We start from the raw sequence: 18,666 nt of genomic DNA, 5'->3' as shown, positions 1-18,666 counted from the left end.
GTCCGAAATTAGCATGTAACTGGGAGATTAGCACCAAGAACCAAAGAGTATGGATTCCTGCAGTCACGAAAGCTTCAAATAAAGAATGTAAGGATTTGTCGCGTCGACATGCAACGGCGTCTCCAGACGGCAGGACGAAACAAGTTGCGTGGTGCGATATTTGTTGACCGACAGCAGGGAGGTGTTTTTTTGTTTTGTTTGTAGGCTAAACACAAAACTCGAGGGACACCTCGTGAGAGGAAAGCGAGTCGCGCAGTGACGCATCGATCCGTCCGCTGAAATTCGATCCCTACGCTAAAAATCCATGAAATTGAGTGTGAAAATCGATTATCTACAATTCGTACACATTATACGATTGCAGAATTTGGTAGAAGCCTGTACGAGTTGGGCCCGACGTAGACATGAAACAAAGCACAAAGTCACGTGCAATGCATTTGCTGAACACAACAAATATCATTATTGGGAGGGACGCAGCTGTAAAGAGTTTGTGTAACCCGAGGGCAATTATTGAAGGCACACTTGGCTTAAAAAAAAGATCAATATATATAAACAGGCAAGAGAGGCGGTTGGAGCTTTTCTGCAAAATAACATTTGATCGCGAAAAGCAACATTACCGTTGTGCCCAGGAGCGGTGAACTTTCCATCGGTGCATAATTGCCGGCGATGACGTACGCACCGGAAAGCATCGGTTCACCGACAAAAATAAGAACGGAGCAAAAAACGCCCAAAGTGTGGCCCGAAGAGACGCGGAGGAGCGCTCGCTCGGAGTCACGCCGAGTTAGGAGGAACGCGGTTCGAGTTCACCAAACGTGGGCCGCGCGCGGGGGCTGGGAATGCCGCGGGAAGGAGGGAACGACGGTCCGTGGACAAGACTCGTCCAAAGGAGGGAAGACGCCAAAGAGGGGGAGGGGGGGGGGACGGTCGCCCCACGGATGGAGCGACGCCGTGGCATCGCAAGAGCCAGAGGTGACGACGACCACGTGAGTTGGCCTTCATCCAGCAGTGGACTGACCATGGCTGCCAGGGATTTTATGCCGCTATGTTTAGCTAATTGTGGCTAAATCGTACGACGGGAACGAGATGCACTGGAAACGAGCCGGGGGCACCGAACGAATTGATCAACGAAGCGTATCGTGGCTTCGAGTCTTGGCCATTAATCGGATCCCCCTTTTTTTGTTTGGGGGGGGGGGGGTAAACGTGACGTGTCCAATGATCTCGTCTTCGTGATTAGTAACTTGCTGTCCGCTGAGCCACATTGCACGGAAGTTAACAGTGGGATTCCCATTGCAAGCCTCCGGGCTAGTATTTTTTTCGATTAAACGAATATTTAGTGTGTTACAAAGAAGGGCAATTGCCCGAAAAGTCACCGATTATATTTTGTCCCCTTTTAAGGCCACAGGTTTCGTTTTGTTCGTTTCTCAATCCGCTTGTCCTGGTGAGGGTCGCAGCGTCAGCGTGTTGAGTCGTGGCGGTCCACACCTCTCTCTCCCTGGCAACAGACTCTAGCTCTACATTGCTCTACACGACTATACACCACACTATATACTACACCACTACACTACACTATACACTACAGCAGCGTGTTGAGTCGTGGTGGTCCACACCTCCCTCTCCCTGGCGACAGACTTCAGCTCTACACTACTATACACGACTATACACTACACTATATACTACTACACCACTACACTACACTATACACTACTCGACAGGATCTTGTCAGTGATCTCAAGGCAGCTGAGACCATAGTCACCAAGAAAACAATTGGTAACACACTACGCCGTGAAGGACTGAAATCCTGCAGCACCCACAAGGTCCCCCTGCTCAAGAAAGCACATATACATGCCCGTCTGAAGTTTGCCAGTGAACATCTGAATGATTCAGAGGACAACTGGGTGAAAGTGTTGTGGTCAGATGAGACCAAAATGGAGCTCTCTGGTATCAACTCAACTCGCCGTGTTTGGAGGAGGAGGAATGCTGCCTATGACCCCAAGAACACCATCCCCACCGTCAAACATGGAGGGAGAAACATTATGCTTTGGGGGTGTTTTTCTGCTAAGGGGACAGGACAACTTCACCGCATCAAAGGAATGATGGATGGGGCCATGTACCGTCAAATCCATGGGTGAGAACCTCCTTCCCTCAGCCAGGGCATTGAAAATGGGTCGTGGATGGGTATTCCAGCATGACAATGACCCAAAACACACGGCCAAGGCAACAAAGGAGTGGCTCAAGAAGAAGCACATTAAGGTCCTGGAGCGGCCTAGCCAGTCTCCAGACCTTAATCTCATAGAAAATCTGTGGAGGGAGCTGAAGGTTCGAGTTGCCAAACGTCAGCCTCGAAACCTTAATGACTTGGAGAAGATCTGCAAAGAGGAGTGGGACAAAATCCCTCCTGAGATGTGTGCAAACCTGGTGGCCAACTACAAGAAACGTCTGACCTCTGTGATTACCAACAAGGGTTTTGCCACCAAGTACTAAGTAGTGTTTTGCAGAGGGGTCAAATACTTATTTCCCTCATTAAAATGCAAATCAATTTATAACATTTTTGACATGCGTTTTTCTGGATTTTGTTGTTATTCTGTATCTCACTGTTCAAATGAACCTACCATTAATATTATAGACTGATCATTTATTTGTCAGTGGGCAAACGTACAAAATCAGCAGGGGATCAAATACTTTTTTCCCTCACTGTATATACATCACTACACTACACTATACACTACACTATACACACACTACACTATACACTACACTATACTCTACACTATACACTACTATACACTACACTACTATACACTACACTATACACACACTATACACTACACTATACACTACACTATACACTACACTATACACACTACACTATACAGACTCTAGCTCTACATTACTATACACTACACCATACACTACTACATTATACACTACTACACTGTAGACTACTACACTATACACTACTATACACTATACACACTACACTATACACTACACTATACACAGATTCTAGCTCTTCCTGGGTAATTCCCAGGCGTTCCCAGGCCAGCCGAGCGACATCGTCCCACTGCCAGCAGCAGCAGCAGCGTGTCCTGGGCCGGCCCCGGGGTCTTCGCCCAGTGGGATGATGCTGCTGCTGCCCGGTCGAGTTCCAGGGGGAGTCTACCGGGGGGCATCCTTACCGGGTGCCCGAGCCACCTCACCTGGCAACTGGCCACAGTAGCATTGACCATTCTTAATTCATGTTGTATTTCTCGAGGGAATCAACCCAAGTTCGCCACGTGCTCTACAAGGAGGGAACTTCCTGGACAGGACGGCGCAGTTCACCTTGAAACGTGCGGTGTGTCGGAGCGGACGCAACAACAACAAAAAACGATGCAACATCTGTTTTTGGGTTCGGGTACATCAAATAAACGTTCTGCCCCAAATGCGCGTCATTGACCCTCCACCACCCGACAAGATCGTCTCGTTTACAAAGCTATCATTCGCACGTGCCGACGTAATCACACGTGCCGACCGTCGTCACACGTGGCACACAATCCGTGGATCTGATTTTGACCGATAATCTCCTTAACGTTGGGCTCGCACTTCCGGCGACAGAAATCAGCATCGGCGTGGCACGACGTTTCGCTCAAAATGCTCTCGAGTTTCATCGGGTCGTCAACCCGAGAAGCGCACCATTCCCGAAGTTGGGTGGTGGAGGGTTTACGAAAATAATGTTGGCGTAAAACCACGTGGCCTCACTCAATAAAAACCCGAGTGTGGATCAGTATAGCACAGTGCCCACTTCCATCTTGCTCCTTCCCTCCCCTCTCATCGTCACCCAACTCAACTACGACATCTTTGTTCAAGTTTAGAATTGTTGTTCTTCCCCCGTACACACTCCGATTAGCACGGTTGGCTACGTACGGCGCGAAAGAAGTTCTACAAATACCTGTCCGGTGCTGCGGTGTTTTCCGCAGAGCTGCACAGGGAAAACACGTCTTGGTCCGAGGATATTAAAAACAAGTCAGCTTCCTGCACAACGGATGTATGTGCCTACTGGATATTGCATTTCTTTCGCGCCGTACGTGGCCAAACCCCATCTGCTCGACCTAACCGCAGTCTTTTTCAAAGATGACAGAAAAAAATGTGTTGAGTGCATTCGGACGTTGGTGCCTCTGTAAATATAATACCCATCGGCGTTTCCAAAAGCGGTGCATTGTGGTTCTCTCGTCTGAGAGCGCCATCAAAATCAATTTGAACAGCAGCAGCAGCAAGTCATCCTTTGTCTGGCTTAATGATTGGAGAACGACTATAATTTACATTTGAGGTGGCTGAGCCGGATAATTTTGCATCGGGAGTTGCGAAGTGATACGGCGAAATAAAAACTCTGGGCCTGCCTCATCAGCGCATCATCACCAACAGCAATGACGCAAGTGACCTTCCCAAAACGAATCAATCTTTTCTCTCCGGACTCTAATTACGTAGGATTTAACTCTGGGCTGGTTTCTACATCACGAACGACTGCTCCCATCTCTGTATGATGTGTGTACGTTGAGTTTCTTTCGCACAGTACATAGCCAACCGTGCTAAATCAGATGTGGCGTTGTATGCTGACCTTCTTTTGCACTGTACGTAGTCAACCGTGCTAATTGGAGGTGCTGGTGTATGTTCAACTTTTTTTTGCACTGTACGTAACCAAGCGTGATTATCAGAGGTGCTAGCTGCATTAGAAGCGTGGTTCATCACCGTCACACTTGGCAACACGTTTGCAGTGATATTATCAACTCGCACAAAAGATAGAAAAACGTGCAATAAGGAAACTTTATTACTCAAAAACACACAATACACTTTGAAAAGAAACACTGTCGCCAGTTTTGTGCAATTAGTAATTAATTGCCTTATTGAGGGTAAAACAAGTTAATTTTCATTACTTTTCCTTCAACTGGCTAAACAGTTAAGGCTTACAAGCAAACACTGGTGTTGCATCTCTGCATATCACATTGCTACAAAGCGGAAAATAAAATGCAAACTTAAAATGACACGTGTAAATATAAAATATTTTATACCAATAATAAAAAAACAATATATTTGATTAACTGGCCTGGAAGACATTCGCAGGCTTGCGCGCACACTTAGCTCGTCGGCCGCTTACATGTTTAATGAATGGCTGGACACTGACCCGCCCCAACTCGCCATGTGTTAAAGAGCTTCATGGCTCTTCAGATTCCCCCTGCAGTCTAAAGAAAGATTCCGATTCTGAAATGAGATCTGTGTCGAGGTAAGCTACGGTGGTCCCAAATTGCCATGCAACATCATTCAGCCAACATTGCCCATACGTTCATGGTGGCTGCGGGCAGCTATTTGCGACTAAAACCGTTCTTAATAGAGCGAGTTCGATTGAGGGAAACACTTAATTAACCACTTGGATGGGTGCCCACCACCAGGGCGTGCCAGGTGGTGTAAAATATAAATGTGAGGTTGCGAGTTGGCCAGGAGACACCAGTATTGTCACCTCCCTCGAATGCATGGTGGTTTTTCTCCGGGTTCTTCAGCTCACCCCTACCTACACGCCACTCATTTACTGAGCAATTAGCCAAACATGTCAATGTAGCAGGAGCACCAACTTTTTTTTGGTTAAAAAATAAAAGCTGGTATAATGTATGGCAGTCTCAATTTGGTCACCAATGAGACAGAAAACAATGCACACGTACTTTACTTAAATGAAATGTGGCTTCGCGCAAAACCGTGCGGTCAGGTGACCAGGATGTAACGAACCGATCTTTACAAGCACAGCGGGGCAACTTCCTTCGCGTTGAGCTAAGCCAAATTATTGAAGTGCAGTCGTTTTGGATCGTCCACGTTTAAATTGTGCGCAGAGGTGACGGGCACACTTTCATTATTTAATGTTATTCCCTTCACTTAAACGGTAAACGAGGTGTGAGTGTGATTAACAGAAACATTTTTAAAAAATATAAATGTCACACCTTACAGTTGTGTAGTGCAAATAATATATACCACAACACGAACTGAGATTACACAAGAGTTAATAATTCTGTATATATGCTAAAAGGTGCCTCAAGAGAAGAGCACACAATGGGCATGGCAGCACGCTCTTCACGTCGAGATGACACATTCCCTGTGTTCCTTCTGTGTGCTCGTTGTGTGTTGTATGCGTTGTGTGTGTTGTGTGTGTTCTGTGTGCTCGTTGTGTGTGTTGTGTGTGTTGTGTGTTCTGTGTGTTGTGTGCCTTCTGTGTGTTGTGTGCGTTCTGTGTGTTGTGTGTGTTGTGTGCTCGTTGTGTGTGTTGTGTGTTGCGTGCTCGTTGTGTGTTGTGTGCTCGCTGTGTGTTGTGTGCTCGTTGTGTGTTGTGTGTGCTCGTTGTGTGTTGTGTGCGCTGTGTGTTGTGTGCTCGTTGTGTGTTCTGTATGTGTTCTGTGTGTTGTGTGCTCGTTGTGTGTGTTGTGTACGTTCTGTGTTCTGTATGTGTTCTGTGCTCGTTGTGTGTGTTGTGTGCGTTGTGTGTTCTGTATGTGTTCTGTGCGTTGTGCGCTCATTCTGTGTGTTGTGTGCGTTCTGTATGTTCTGTATGTGTTCTGTGTGCGTTCTGCACATGAGACCTGTGATGGTCACCAGCTCAAAATAGCTCAAAGTTGTGGCATTTTTTAATTCAGCCAGTAGAAGAACAGCTAGGCAACTGTATACCAGTTTCATCCATATTTGGACTCATAAGCACAGTATTGCCGTCACTGCACACTGCTGTCATTTGTGCATGCATTGAGAAACGTATGTTAATGAGCCCTCTCTTCCTAGACTATGGGGTCACATTTGGCACGAGAGAAGGTCAAATAACAAAACGACTCTTTTTCTCTAGCCGAAGAGGAAAAGTCAATCGACAGCAAGCAGAACCAAATCTTCATCCGTGGCCGACTTGTGCGATTTCCTTTGGCTCCACGAAAACAAGAATCACTTCCTTTTTGACCCACACTTGGCCAGTTTATCCGCGGCCTCGTTCCCTTTGTGACCGCTGTGCCCCGGAACGTACATCCACGAGACTTCAATCCCCTCGTTCAGCTTGTCAAGCCTCTCGAAATCTTCCTTGTTCACCACCGGGCCCCCCGTGCTCAGCACCCAGCCCTTCTTCTTCCAGTTCTTCACCCACTTGGTAATGCCGTTGATGGTGAACTTGCTGTCCGTGTACAGCACGAGCTTCTCCAGCTTCATGCTGTGGGCCTGCTCCAATGCGCGACACGCGGCGATGATCTCCGCCCTCTGATTGGTCTGCCTTCCCTGCAGCTTCTCGCTTAGGTTCAGCGGGCTGTCGTCACCCCAGTAGACTCCGATCCCGGCGCAGGCCCCGTGTTTTCCGTTCATCGTGCAGCAGCCATCCGTGTACACGACGGGCACGTCCCCCAAGAATTCCTGGGGCTTCAACTCGGTGGTGGCGACGGTGGTGGTGGTGGTGGGAGGAGGCTGCGCCGGGGTTGCTTTCATCCGTTTCGCCGGCTCCTCATCCTCATCGGAGCTGAGGTCTGCACGCCGCTTGCCACCGCTTTTGGCAGCAGCAGTAGAGGTGGCGGCGGCGGCGGCAGCGCGGCTGGTCGAAGCCTTGTTCGGCCCGCTTCCCTTGGCTCCGGCGCTGCTGCCACCTGGCTTCTTCGAGCCGCCCTCCTGCGGGGACTTGCGGCCGCCGTCAGAGGACTGCTCCTCCGAGTCTTTTCCGGACGACGGCGGTTTCTTTACGTCAGGCCCCACGAAGTTCCAGGCCTCTTCCTCGGTCGGGAACTTCTTGAAGGCAGGGCCGCGGAATTCGGTGACCTGTGCGAGGCATTCCTCCCACGTGAGGTACACCCCTGGCTGCCTGCCCCTCCGGACCGCGTAGAAAGCCGGGCCCTTCTTCCCCATGGCTCACACTTGCCTTCCACACGCGCTGGCACTGCCGCTGCGGTCCCGAATTTCACTTCCGATGCCGTTTACGTGATCTTATTGCAGTTGCGGTTTAATTATTGGACGTCGTACGCTCTCTTTAAGTCCCAACGACAACGGCTTATTCGCTATAGCGTTGCGAGTGATTGTCCAGTCCTTATTGTTGTTATGGTTTGCTTGTTGGACCGGGAGTCACCTCTTGTTAAATCTGTAAAAAGAGCAGATGCATGGTAGATGTTTATTATCATTACTACGAATGACGAAAGGAAAAGAAAACTATGCCACAGACAACTTACTTGTGAAGATTGCCCCGTGACTAGGACTTGAATGCAATTAGGTTCCGTTGTCATCGATTTTTTTACTTTTTCCTTCCAAATGTTATCCCAACTGTATTTTTAGGAATCAAAAGTGTCCATAACACATAGTCAAGCAACCTACACGACCCACACAGCATGGGCAGGCCTTCATTCAGCAGCAGATTGACGAAACGGGCTGCAGGATGACCAAGCGCGCAGGTCGGCCACGAAGTCCCAGAACAGAACCACGATGTCGGAATCATGCAAGGCACATACCTTTGGGGGAAGGGTCCAATGTCAACTTCACGAAAGATGTGGAATCGAGCAGCAGCGATGACCCAGATTTGGTGGCACGAGTGGCAAGGGCAATGACCTCTTAACCTTGAAAATAGATACACACCCATAAGGAGACGTGTGAATATACAGGCGGCGGTCCCTGCTTTGACGCCACAATGGGCTCCTGGAAACCCTGTCGTATATTGGATCGTTATAAATCGGACCCTATTTTCCCACAGACGTGATCTTACAAATGGGGCTTGCGTTCTTGAAAGCGGGCTAGAAAACCAATTTTTCACAAAAAAGGCTAGACATATATAGCATTAACCATTCTCAGTGTATAACATGTGAGAAAAAAGTCCCATAATTGCTATAAATTCATATGACAAAGGTCTTAAGTGTACATAACCAGAATCTTTATTTAGACTGGAGGAGGAATCCGATGAGCTATGAAGCTCTTTCTCACAGATGTCCAGCAGGGGCAAGTCAGAAAGTTACAACAAACAATACAAAAGCCGATATGAGTGCAACGTACAGAAAAGGTAATCAAGTCACTGAAATAAAAATTACAGAATGCGTAAGTACATACAGCAAAACCTTGGATTGCGAGTAACTTGGTCTGCGAGTGTTTTGCAAGACGAGCAAAATTTGTAAATAAATATTAATTTGATAAACGAGTGAGGAGCTTGCAATACGAGTAGTACGTATACGCTTAGTCTGCCAAGCGTCACGTGGCCACAACTGATATACGAGTGCTTTGATATACGAGTGCTTTGGATTACAAACACGTTTCCGGAACGAATTATGCTCGCAATCCAAGGTTTTACTGTACATTTCTGACGATTTTTCAACACTAAATGCAAGCTTGGGCAAGGCAGTAAAACAGCAATACAGTCCCAGATCACACCAAGACAATACACAATCCCTCAATAAAATTGCACATTAATATTTAACGATCGATACATGGGTAAGGATCAAAGCTGCAAATCACATTGAGAAATGTGGTTGTAGGTAGTACTAATCTTAATGCTTAATGTATTTTTTAAAGAAAGATTTACGATGTTCAAGGAGGAAACAAGGTTGCACCAAAATATTGGTGCTGCCACGGCTAGGGCTTTGTCACCTATTCCAAGTTCAAAATTGCTTAAATATACGAACAGAATTGGACCCACCTTGTGGAACACCCTTTGTTATTTTAATATTTGTGGACGAGATGTAATCACCATGTACCTTGTGAAAACGGTCCAAGAGGCAGCTCTTAGACCATTTTATTGCACTGTATCCGGATCTATTTGTTATTTTGCTATTTAGTGGTCTACAGTAATACATCGGAGTAAAATTTTGGTTACCTGCAGAAGAAATTATAAGCGCGATACATTCAAAGGTGCGCGGGTCAGATACAGTAGTGAGTTGTATGCAAGGTAGGTCATTTTCACGTACAGTGAGGGAAAAAAGTATTTAATCCCCTGATTTTGTACGTTTGCCCACTGACAAAGAAATGATCAGTCTATAATTTTAATGGTAGGTTTATTTGAACAGTGAGAGACAGAATAACAAGAAAATCCAGAAAAACGCATGTCAAAAATGTTATAAATTGATTTGCATTTTAATGAGGGAAATAAGTATTTGACCCCCTCTCAATCAGAAAGATTTCTGGCTCCCAGGTGTCTTTTATACAGGTAACGAGCTGAGATTAGGAGCACACACTTAAAGGGAGTGCTCCTAATCTCAGCTTGTTACCTGTATAAAAGACACCTGTCCACAGAAGCAATCAATCAATCAGATTCCAAACTCTCCACCATGGCCAAGACAAGATTGTAGACCTACACAAGGCTGGAATGGGCTACAAGACCATTGCCAAGCAGCTTGGTGAGAAGGTGACAACAGTTGGTGCAATTATTCGCAAATGGAAGAAACGTCAATCTCCCTTGGCCTGGGGCTCCATGCAAGATCTCACCTCGTGGAGTTGCAATGATCATGAGAACGGTGAGGAATCAGCCCAGAACTACACGGGAGGATCTTGTCAATGATCTCAAGGCAGCTGGGACCATAGTCACCAACAAAAACAATTGGTAACACACTATGCCGTGAAGGACTGAAATCCTGCAGCGCCTGGAAGGTCCCCCTGCTCAAGAAAGCACATTTCCATGCCCGTCTGAAGTTTGCCAATGAGCATCTGACTGATTCAGAGGACAACTGGGTGAAAGTGTTGTAGTCAGATGAGACCAAAATGAAGCTCTTTGGTATCAACTCAACTCGCCGTGTTTGGAGGAGGAGGAATGCTGCCTATGACCCCAAGAACACCATCCCCACCGTCAAACATGGAGGTGGAAACATTATGCTTTGGGGGTGTTTTTCTAAGGGGACAGGACAACTTTACCGCAGCAAAGGGACGATGGACAGGGCCATGTACCATCAAATCTTGGGTGAGAACCTCCTTCCCTCAGCCAGGGCATTGAAAATGGGTCGTGGATGGGTATTCCAGCATGACAATGACCCAAAACACACGGCCAAGGCAACAAAGAAGTGGCTCAAGAAGAAGCACATTAAGGTCCTGGAGCGGCCTAGCCAGTCTCCAGACCTTAATCTCATAGAAAATCTGAGGGAGCTGAAGGTTCGAGTTGCCAAACGTCAGCCTCGAAACCTTAATGACTTGGAGAAGATCTGCAAAGAGGAATGGGACAAAATCCCTCCTGAGATGTGTGCAAACCTGGTGGCCAACTACAAGAAACGTCTGACCTCTGTGATTGCCAACAAGGGTTTTGCCACCAATTACTAAGTCGTGTTTTGCAGAGGGGTCAAATACTTATTTCCCTCATTAAAATGCAAATCAATTCATAGCATTTTTGACATGCGTTTTTCTGGATTTTATTGTTGTTATTCTGTCTCTCACTGTTCAAATAAACCAACCATTAAAATTATAGACTGATCATTTCTTTGTCAGTGGGCAAACGTACAAAATCAGCAGGGGATCAAATAGTTTTTTCCCTCACTGTATACTGCCACACCTCCTCCTATATCCTTCAAGTCCTATATGGCTAGGATTTATATGCGAGGAAAGCATGTTTAAGATGCACAAAAGATGTCCGGGCAAAGATTATTAATTATAATTTGAATTCTTCAAATTTAGCTATAAGGCCTCTAATATTGCCATGGACAATGCCAAAACACCCTCTCTGTTTTAAAACTATATTGAGTTAAAAGTGAGTAATGGAGAAGATGTGGCGGTAATGGAAACATAATTGATTTCAACACCGGACCGAATCAACAATATGAATATTAAAAGTTTTACAATATATTTTGGAATAGAGTGCTGCCCTAAATGGTGTTTTCTGACATGCTAAGGCACGTGCTTCTCAAACAATATCATAACATTGTAGAATAGTGTACACTGGAGGAAAAGAATGAACAAAATATTGGAGGTCCCATTGTTTGACAAAGTAAAGGGGTTATGTTGTGTGATGGACGAGGTGAGAGTGACGAGGTGAGTTTGATGATTTGAGCAACAATGGGCTAAAAACACAGACCAGAGTTAGTGAGTGGGAAATCAGCAGCAGCAGTCCGTTCTACCGGTTCCAGACAACCCAGTGGCAGCACAAACGCCAGCCAGGTGTAGGCCCTCTCTCGAGTAGGAGCCCATCCTTAAGGCCATGGCCACAGCACTATGTCTTCATAGAGTGAACTCCCAGAGTAGTGGCTGAGGCAACAGAGCAGCTGGGGCAGTCAGCTCACCGGAGTTGGTGGTGGTGGCGACGGCGCGCGCGGCACTGGAGATGCACGGCACAGGGAATCAGCTCCGTGCTCTTCACGGGGTGTTCTCCATGGACGGGGAGGTGGCTCCGCTGGTGGAACTCAGCTCCCTGGCCAAGCAGCACGGAGCGCCGCTCTTCGTCGACGAGTGCCACGCCACGAGCGTTGTCGGTGGTTCCGAGGGACGGTGCCCAGATCCACGTGCGGCACGCCGCTGCCCACCTCCAGCGCCGCGTGCCGGCCTTCGTGTCCGCAGGGCGCACGCACCGGGTCCTCCTCGCCTTGGTTGAGAGTCCGTGGGGAGTCGCTGATGCTGAATGGCGAGGGTGATTCGGGGCACCGAGGGGGGAGCCCACAGCTCACATGCACGCATTGGCACTGCCTGCCTCGCCACTCCAGAGCTCATGGGCCAGTTTTGCGTGGTTTTGTAAACTTGCCAATCTCGTGATGAAGGGCAGCAGTCCTGCGTGCGTCTTCAAAGGCCACTGGTCTTAGTGGTGGTCATGATCAGAAACCACGTAGCGAGCAGTGCATTGACCAGCGTGAAGTATGGCTAATCAGCCAGCCGTGGATATATCATGGCTGCTGCTGATGTATTAGTGAGAGCTTGGGGAGGCCTTCATCCAGCAGTGGACAAACACTGGCAGATGATGCTTTAGAGGGGGGAGATGAGTGGAGTCTTCATCCAGCAGTGAATAGACCATGGCTGATGATGCTGATGGTGAATTAGTGGGGGGGGAGAAGGCTACGTGAGGCCTTCATCCAGCAGGAGATTGACAAGAGGCCGTGTTGGAAAAAATATTATTTAAAAAAAAACTATAATTACAAGTTCTGGAGAGCAAAGGAGTAAACCCTTTACCCCGACCAAATGTCTCCGCACTTTACGAGGACAGGGGCAACACAGCCTGACAAGGAATCCAAGTGAGCCCGAGGATGAGCCATGCCGACCAGGCCCCACCACAATTAACCTCTTGTAAGCACTTAACGCTCGACAGCTTTAGTTGTCTAATTGACTCCACAGTCTAATTAAGAGGTAATCAACACCTACAGACCAGAGGGTTTTAAACAAATTTTACTATAAATCTTTATTAAACAAGTGAGGATGAGTTGGGGAGTAACTTGACCTTTTGAAAAAAGAATTAAGATTCACTGTAGAAAGGATGGTAAAGGAAAACCTTCTGGTTCATCAGTCATCACTGGGGTGGGACTCTGCTAGTGGGCTCTTCGGAAGTGCAATTCGTGGTGCTACAGGCTTTTTGAAGAACAAGTCCAATGATGTCTGAACAGCAGCCTTCTTTTGCTCCCTGTAGATCTCCCTGTAACAAGTATAACCACTCCTGATGATTTCGCTTGCTTTAGAACTCCTTTCAAAGTTTGGATCATTTTTCTCAAGCAAGGCCATTCCCGTTTCAAAATGTTGGAAGGCTTCACTCAAGACTTTTGTTGACAACGATGGGTGAGGAGTCTCTTGTGTTTGCGTCTCTTCTTCAAGTCTTTGTTGTTCTAGCTGCAGAAGGTCTTCATTGCTGAGCTCATGTGCATGAGATGCCAGCAGCTCACCAACATCTTCTGGTGCCACTTCTAGCTGCAGTTGACCAGCCATCTCAACAACATTTTCGGTCACCTCTTCCACTGTGTCAGTGAACCCTTGAAAATTAGAGACAAATTCTGGACACAGTTTCCTCCAAACTCCATTGAGGTTAGATTGTTTCATCTCTTTCCACGATGCAGCAATGTTTTTTACGGCATCCAAAATACTGAAGCCCTTCCAAAATTCTGTCAGCGTCGGTCCACCTTCCTTATCGGTTGCACTGATGGCCTGAGCAAAGGTTTGCCTGAGGTAGTAAGCCTTAAATGATGACATGACACCCTGGTCCATAGGCTGGAGCAATGCGGTGGTGTTAGGAGTCAAGAAAACGACCTTGATGTTTGGGTCAAAGCCTTCAACAGACACAGGATGGCAGGGAGCATTGTCCAAAACCAAAATTGCCTTAAATGCAAGGTTGTTAGTCCGGCAATATTCTTTGACAGCAGGCACAAAATAAACACGAAACCACTCCTCGAAAATTGCACCAGTAACCCGAGCTTTGGGATTTGACTTCCAGATGACTGGAAGAGTATTCTTGGTATAGCCCTTGAGTGCTCTTGGGTTTTCGGAATGATACACCAGCAAAGGTTTCAATTTGAAGTCCCCAGCTGCATTTGACCCAAGCACAAGTGTGAGTCTGTCCTTTTCAGATCTAAATCCAGGCATTGAATTTTCCTCCTTGGCAATATAAGTACTGGAAGGCATTTTCTTCCAGAAAAGACCTGTTTCGTCCACATTAAAAACTTGCCTGGCACAGTACCTGCCCTCCTCAATAATTTCAGCCAATGTTCTTGAAAAATCACCGGCTGTTGCCACATCTGCACTTTTAGCTTCACCTTTAACCCTCATTTCATGAAATTTGAACCTTGATTTAAATCTATTAAACCAACCTTTACTGGCCTGGAAGGTTTCTGATTGGGAGCCTTCACCACGCCTCGCCTTAAGGTGCTCAAACAAACTCCTCGCCTTAGCCTGAATTATTGCAAGGCTAACGGGGACATGGTGGCGAGTTTGATCGTCGAGCCACACTATCAAATGCTTTTCCATTTCTGCAATAAGGCCAGCACGTTGGCGAATGTATGCGGCCTGCATAGGCGCCTGGCCCTTCACCTCTTCCAATATTCTGGCCTTATCCTTCAAAATGGTCACCACAGTAGTACGAGGTAGTTCCAACTTTCGAGCAATTTCGGTATTTGATTCGCCATTGTCTGCCAATTTAATTATTTTGTATTTAATTTCCAAAGTCACCGACTTTCTGCTACGCTTCGCAGTCGAAACGTCACTTGCCGATGTGTTTTTCCTTTTATCAGCCATATTTAACGGGGGGTTTAATGGGTAAAAACTACAATTTCACATTCAGGTGGTCAAACGCGTCAGGAGCGGCGGAGTGTAATCGCTGTAATGTCTCCTCGGTGTTTGTGGATCGGGCATGACATTGTCGTTGTTGTTCTGCATCTACATCAGCCATACGAAAGAAGAAGCAGAAGAATAGGTAAAAAATCTACAACTGAAAAAAACCACTCGAGAATAACAAAAGCTCCATGCAAAGTCACGTCTTAAACAAGACTGACTGGTCAAATGTTTTGGTCATGTCGGAAGATGAATCGTTAATTGATCCATTGGTGCCGTTATATTTATTTTTCTTCAGACTGACTGCTCTGATGTGTTCAGTCATGTCGGAAGATGCGTCGTAAATTGATTCATGGGTGGAATCTTTTTACACGCTTTTATTATTACACGCTTTTTATTATTATTTACACACTTTTATTTAACTCACTCTGTCTGTGGTCGTATCCTCAAATCTTGTAACTCAATTTTAACCCACTTCCCAATGTCGTATCGACTGCAAACTTGGTATAGGTATGTCATACCGATGACAATTACTATATTCTATCATTAATAATACAAACTATATATTTTTAAGCAATCTTTTTTATAGCTTATGTTTCGGCTTGGGTCTAATTGTCCACGCTCAACTCATGTTGGCTGTAAATCACCAAGGTCCCTTACGTTATGGCAAGCTTCGGGGCCACTTTATGGAATCGTGGAGTTCTACATTTCATTAAAGCGTGTTTTTAAAAAAATATTTTTTAATATTACTTATTTTTACTGTACCGACTGTTCAGTTATGTCAGAAGATGCGTCGTAAATTGATCTTTCGAATTGCTTTTTTTGAGTTTAGTTTGTGGTCCTTCCCCTGCACCTCCGATTTCACGGTTGGCCACGTACGGTGCGAAAGAAATTAAACATGCATACAGTATAGACATCGTAAATGTGCATCGTAGTAAATCGAACAGGTCAAGTAGCTCATCACAATCCTATACTGTACTCAATCCTACTCAGCGTCAGTGCGATTCGTCAATAACAGTGGCCTTAAATTATAAATAACATATATAAGTGACGGTTCGGGCTATGGTCCTTTATGTGCTATGAAACACATTAATGCGACGTTTCAGGCAATGGCCCCTTCTGTGTGCTGTGAAGGGCCTTTGCCACTAAAACTTCGCCTCACAATGCATATATATATTTTTTTGTTCCTAGGGCACCCTTACTAACGAACGCGTTGACAGACTGAGACGAGATTACTGGCGGCGCAAGTGAATTAATGTCGCTATAGCACGCGCAAATAAAATAAAATGTTTAAAGTCTCGCCTAGGAGGCTGCTTCACCTCCAGCTAGGCCGCACCTTCAAAAACATTCAACCACCCCCCCCCCCGCCAAAGTGAAACAACATTCGCTCGTGTTTCTTTTTAACATTACCAATTTAAAAAAAAAAACGTCTTGCGGTTAATTCGCGTAAAATATTCACGCTTAACAATTAATTTCGTTGCAGCAGCAACAACAAAAAGACCAAATCGCGACACGAACCTGGTGAGAGAGCCGAGCGCGGGACTGCAGAGAGAGTCGGGGGGGGGGGGGAGAGGCCTCGCCTAGACTCGAGCAATCGATCGCTGCGAGAGACGAACTAAAGATTAATCTAATCAAGATTAAAGATCAATCAAAATCGATCTCGTAGCAAACCCTTCTTCCCTTCTTTAAAAGACGGTGCTCTTGCTCGCTCGCACTCTCTCTCTCTCAAGGCACGGGCGTGTTCTGTTGACACGTGTTAAATTGTTTTTGTTGTTGTTTATTACAGTTTAGCATTCGTGCTCCAGGCATCAAAGTTATTCTGAGAACGCGCACACACAACAAAATTGTATAAATGTTTATTCTTTATTAGTGTTATAAAGTGCACGCCTCCAACCCTCATTATTATCCACCTTGATTATTTTCTGCCTCCGTGCGTGTGCTACGAAGGGTCATTGCACGAAACGTCGCTTATTGTCACATTTTGTGTTTGTTAAATACTTTTAAAGAATTCTCAAATGGTTATTGATTAACGCACGCCTGTCAATCCCTTATTAGTGTCCTTTGCTTATTACAGACCAATTCAGACCTTTATTGGTCACCACGTGCGCTTATAAATCTCAACGTTGATCCTAAAAAGTCTCATAGTTTAATTTATTTTGTATAGCCCTGTGAGCCATTCGGCTCTTGAATCGGGTGCAACCGCAACAAACAAAAAACATGAACAAGAAAACATCTTAAAGTGATTATGTGACTGTGCAAACAGAAAATACATGAAAAAAATATCAAAATATTCCTGAAATAGCACCGTACACCAACGCTGTGTGCAAAAATCCCAGTGGGATGCAAGTCAAACAACAAGAAAACTTAGATTAAGGCCATCAGTCTAACTCCGTACTACAATAAACAAAAACATGGCCAAACAAAAACAACTTTTTAGAAATCACCAAAATAAAGCCATAAATGCAATGTAACGGTGATCCATAGGAACTGTGACCGAATTTGTAACAATAAACTACATAAATAACATGTCACACCAAACCCTAGAGCCACAGCTGGCTGCATGAGTCACTCCACAAACAACATCACAAGGGAGAGAAACACAAAATAGACGCAATAAAGTTGTTGTTTTTGCCCACATTAAAACGACTGTATGAACCTAAAAACACTTAATTTCCCTGTACAAGAATACGGAGCTAAACCGTGTACGGGTTGACGGATACGTTCACGTGTTGATTCCTTTTAAAAAACAGTCTGCCTCAGCAGCAGACCACGCTTTCCCACCTGATGACGGACGCTTGTGTTGCGCCCGAAACGTCGTGATTTATTTTATTTTTCTACCTACGTGGCTTTACCGAAAGAACCAAAGATTATGGATTCCTTGCAGTCACGCAAGCTTCAAATCGAGACTGCGTTGATTTCTGTTCAATCATCTCCCGCGTCGCTCTTATCCATTGCAATGCCTCGCGTGTGCGCGTGGCGAACGGGTCGCCCCCCCCCCCCACTGCAGGCCACGCCCCCTCCTTGAATGCGCGATGTCAGCTGAGAGGTTTTTTTTCCTTTAGACGACACCTCGTGCATGGCACGGTGCCAGCTGAGAGGTTTTTTTCCCCTTCCCTTTGGACGCCTCTCACGTACGATGCCGACCCCCTTTCCCTTATCACGAACTAATTCACACCTTATTGGTCACCCCGTGCCCCTTATAAATCTCAACGTTCATCCTACAAAGTCCCATCACAATGGAGAAACACAAATAGACAATAATACAATATAGGGTGGCTGAACCGTGATGGGTTGATGGATTTGCATCACCCATCCTGGAATCTCAACCACGAGATCCCCCAGAACGCTGCTGCCACGCGAACGCAGTGGTGGAGGAACGCGAAGCGACCGCGAAATGGTGAAGACACCTCCTCCTCCTCATATGCTTGGTTCTTTCGGTAAAGTCACCACGTAGAAGGGAAACAATGAAATAATAAAAAAATTCTCACGACATTTCGACCGCAACAC

At 46.1% G+C, this 18,666-nt stretch overlaps 1 protein-coding gene across 4 annotated transcripts; it reads right to left on the bottom strand.

Annotated features, from left to right (window-relative positions):
- Positions 1–4,779: 4,779 nt before the first annotated feature.
- Positions 4,780–18,142, bottom strand: LOC116956307 (ribonuclease H1). 4 transcript variants are annotated; one of them, XR_012930222.1, is made up of 4 exons: positions 17,941–18,142; positions 12,204–15,264; positions 8,472–8,576; positions 7,874–8,107 (listed from the first exon to the last, which is right to left on the bottom strand). XR_012930222.1 is itself a non-coding variant. In XM_032977843.2 (3 exons), exon 3 carries the CDS (start codon positions 7,876–7,878, stop codon positions 6,940–6,942), a length of 939 nt encoding a protein of 312 aa, XP_032833734.1. In that variant the 5' UTR covers positions 7,879–8,107; positions 8,472–8,576; positions 17,941–18,106; the 3' UTR covers positions 4,780–6,939. The 4 variants fall into 4 exon arrangements, 2 of the variants coding, with proteins under 2 accessions (XP_032833734.1, XP_032833732.1); XR_012930221.1 differs by lacking the exon at positions 17,941–18,142 and adding an exon at positions 16,678–17,929; XM_032977843.2 differs by lacking the exon at positions 12,204–15,264 and having other exon boundaries at positions 4,780–8,107; positions 17,941–18,106.
- Between the last annotated feature and the right edge of the window lie 524 nt (positions 18,143–18,666).

Source organism: Petromyzon marinus, chromosome 64 (genome assembly GCF_048934315.1).
Source record: "Petromyzon marinus isolate PM22_M1 ecotype Great Lakes invasive population chromosome 64, UKy_Petmar_22M1.pri1.0, whole genome shotgun sequence".
Lineage (NCBI taxonomy): Eukaryota > Metazoa > Chordata > Hyperoartia > Petromyzontiformes > Petromyzontidae > Petromyzon > Petromyzon marinus.
The sequence above is the reverse complement of the archived record's forward strand: the minus strand, read 5'-3'. Positions and strand labels throughout refer to the sequence as shown.

Coding starts and splice junctions, on each gene's coding strand:
- LOC116956307 (XM_032977843.2), bottom strand. CDS start 7,878: ATGGGGAAGAAGGGCCCGGCTTTCTACGCGGTCCGGAGGGGCAGGCAG.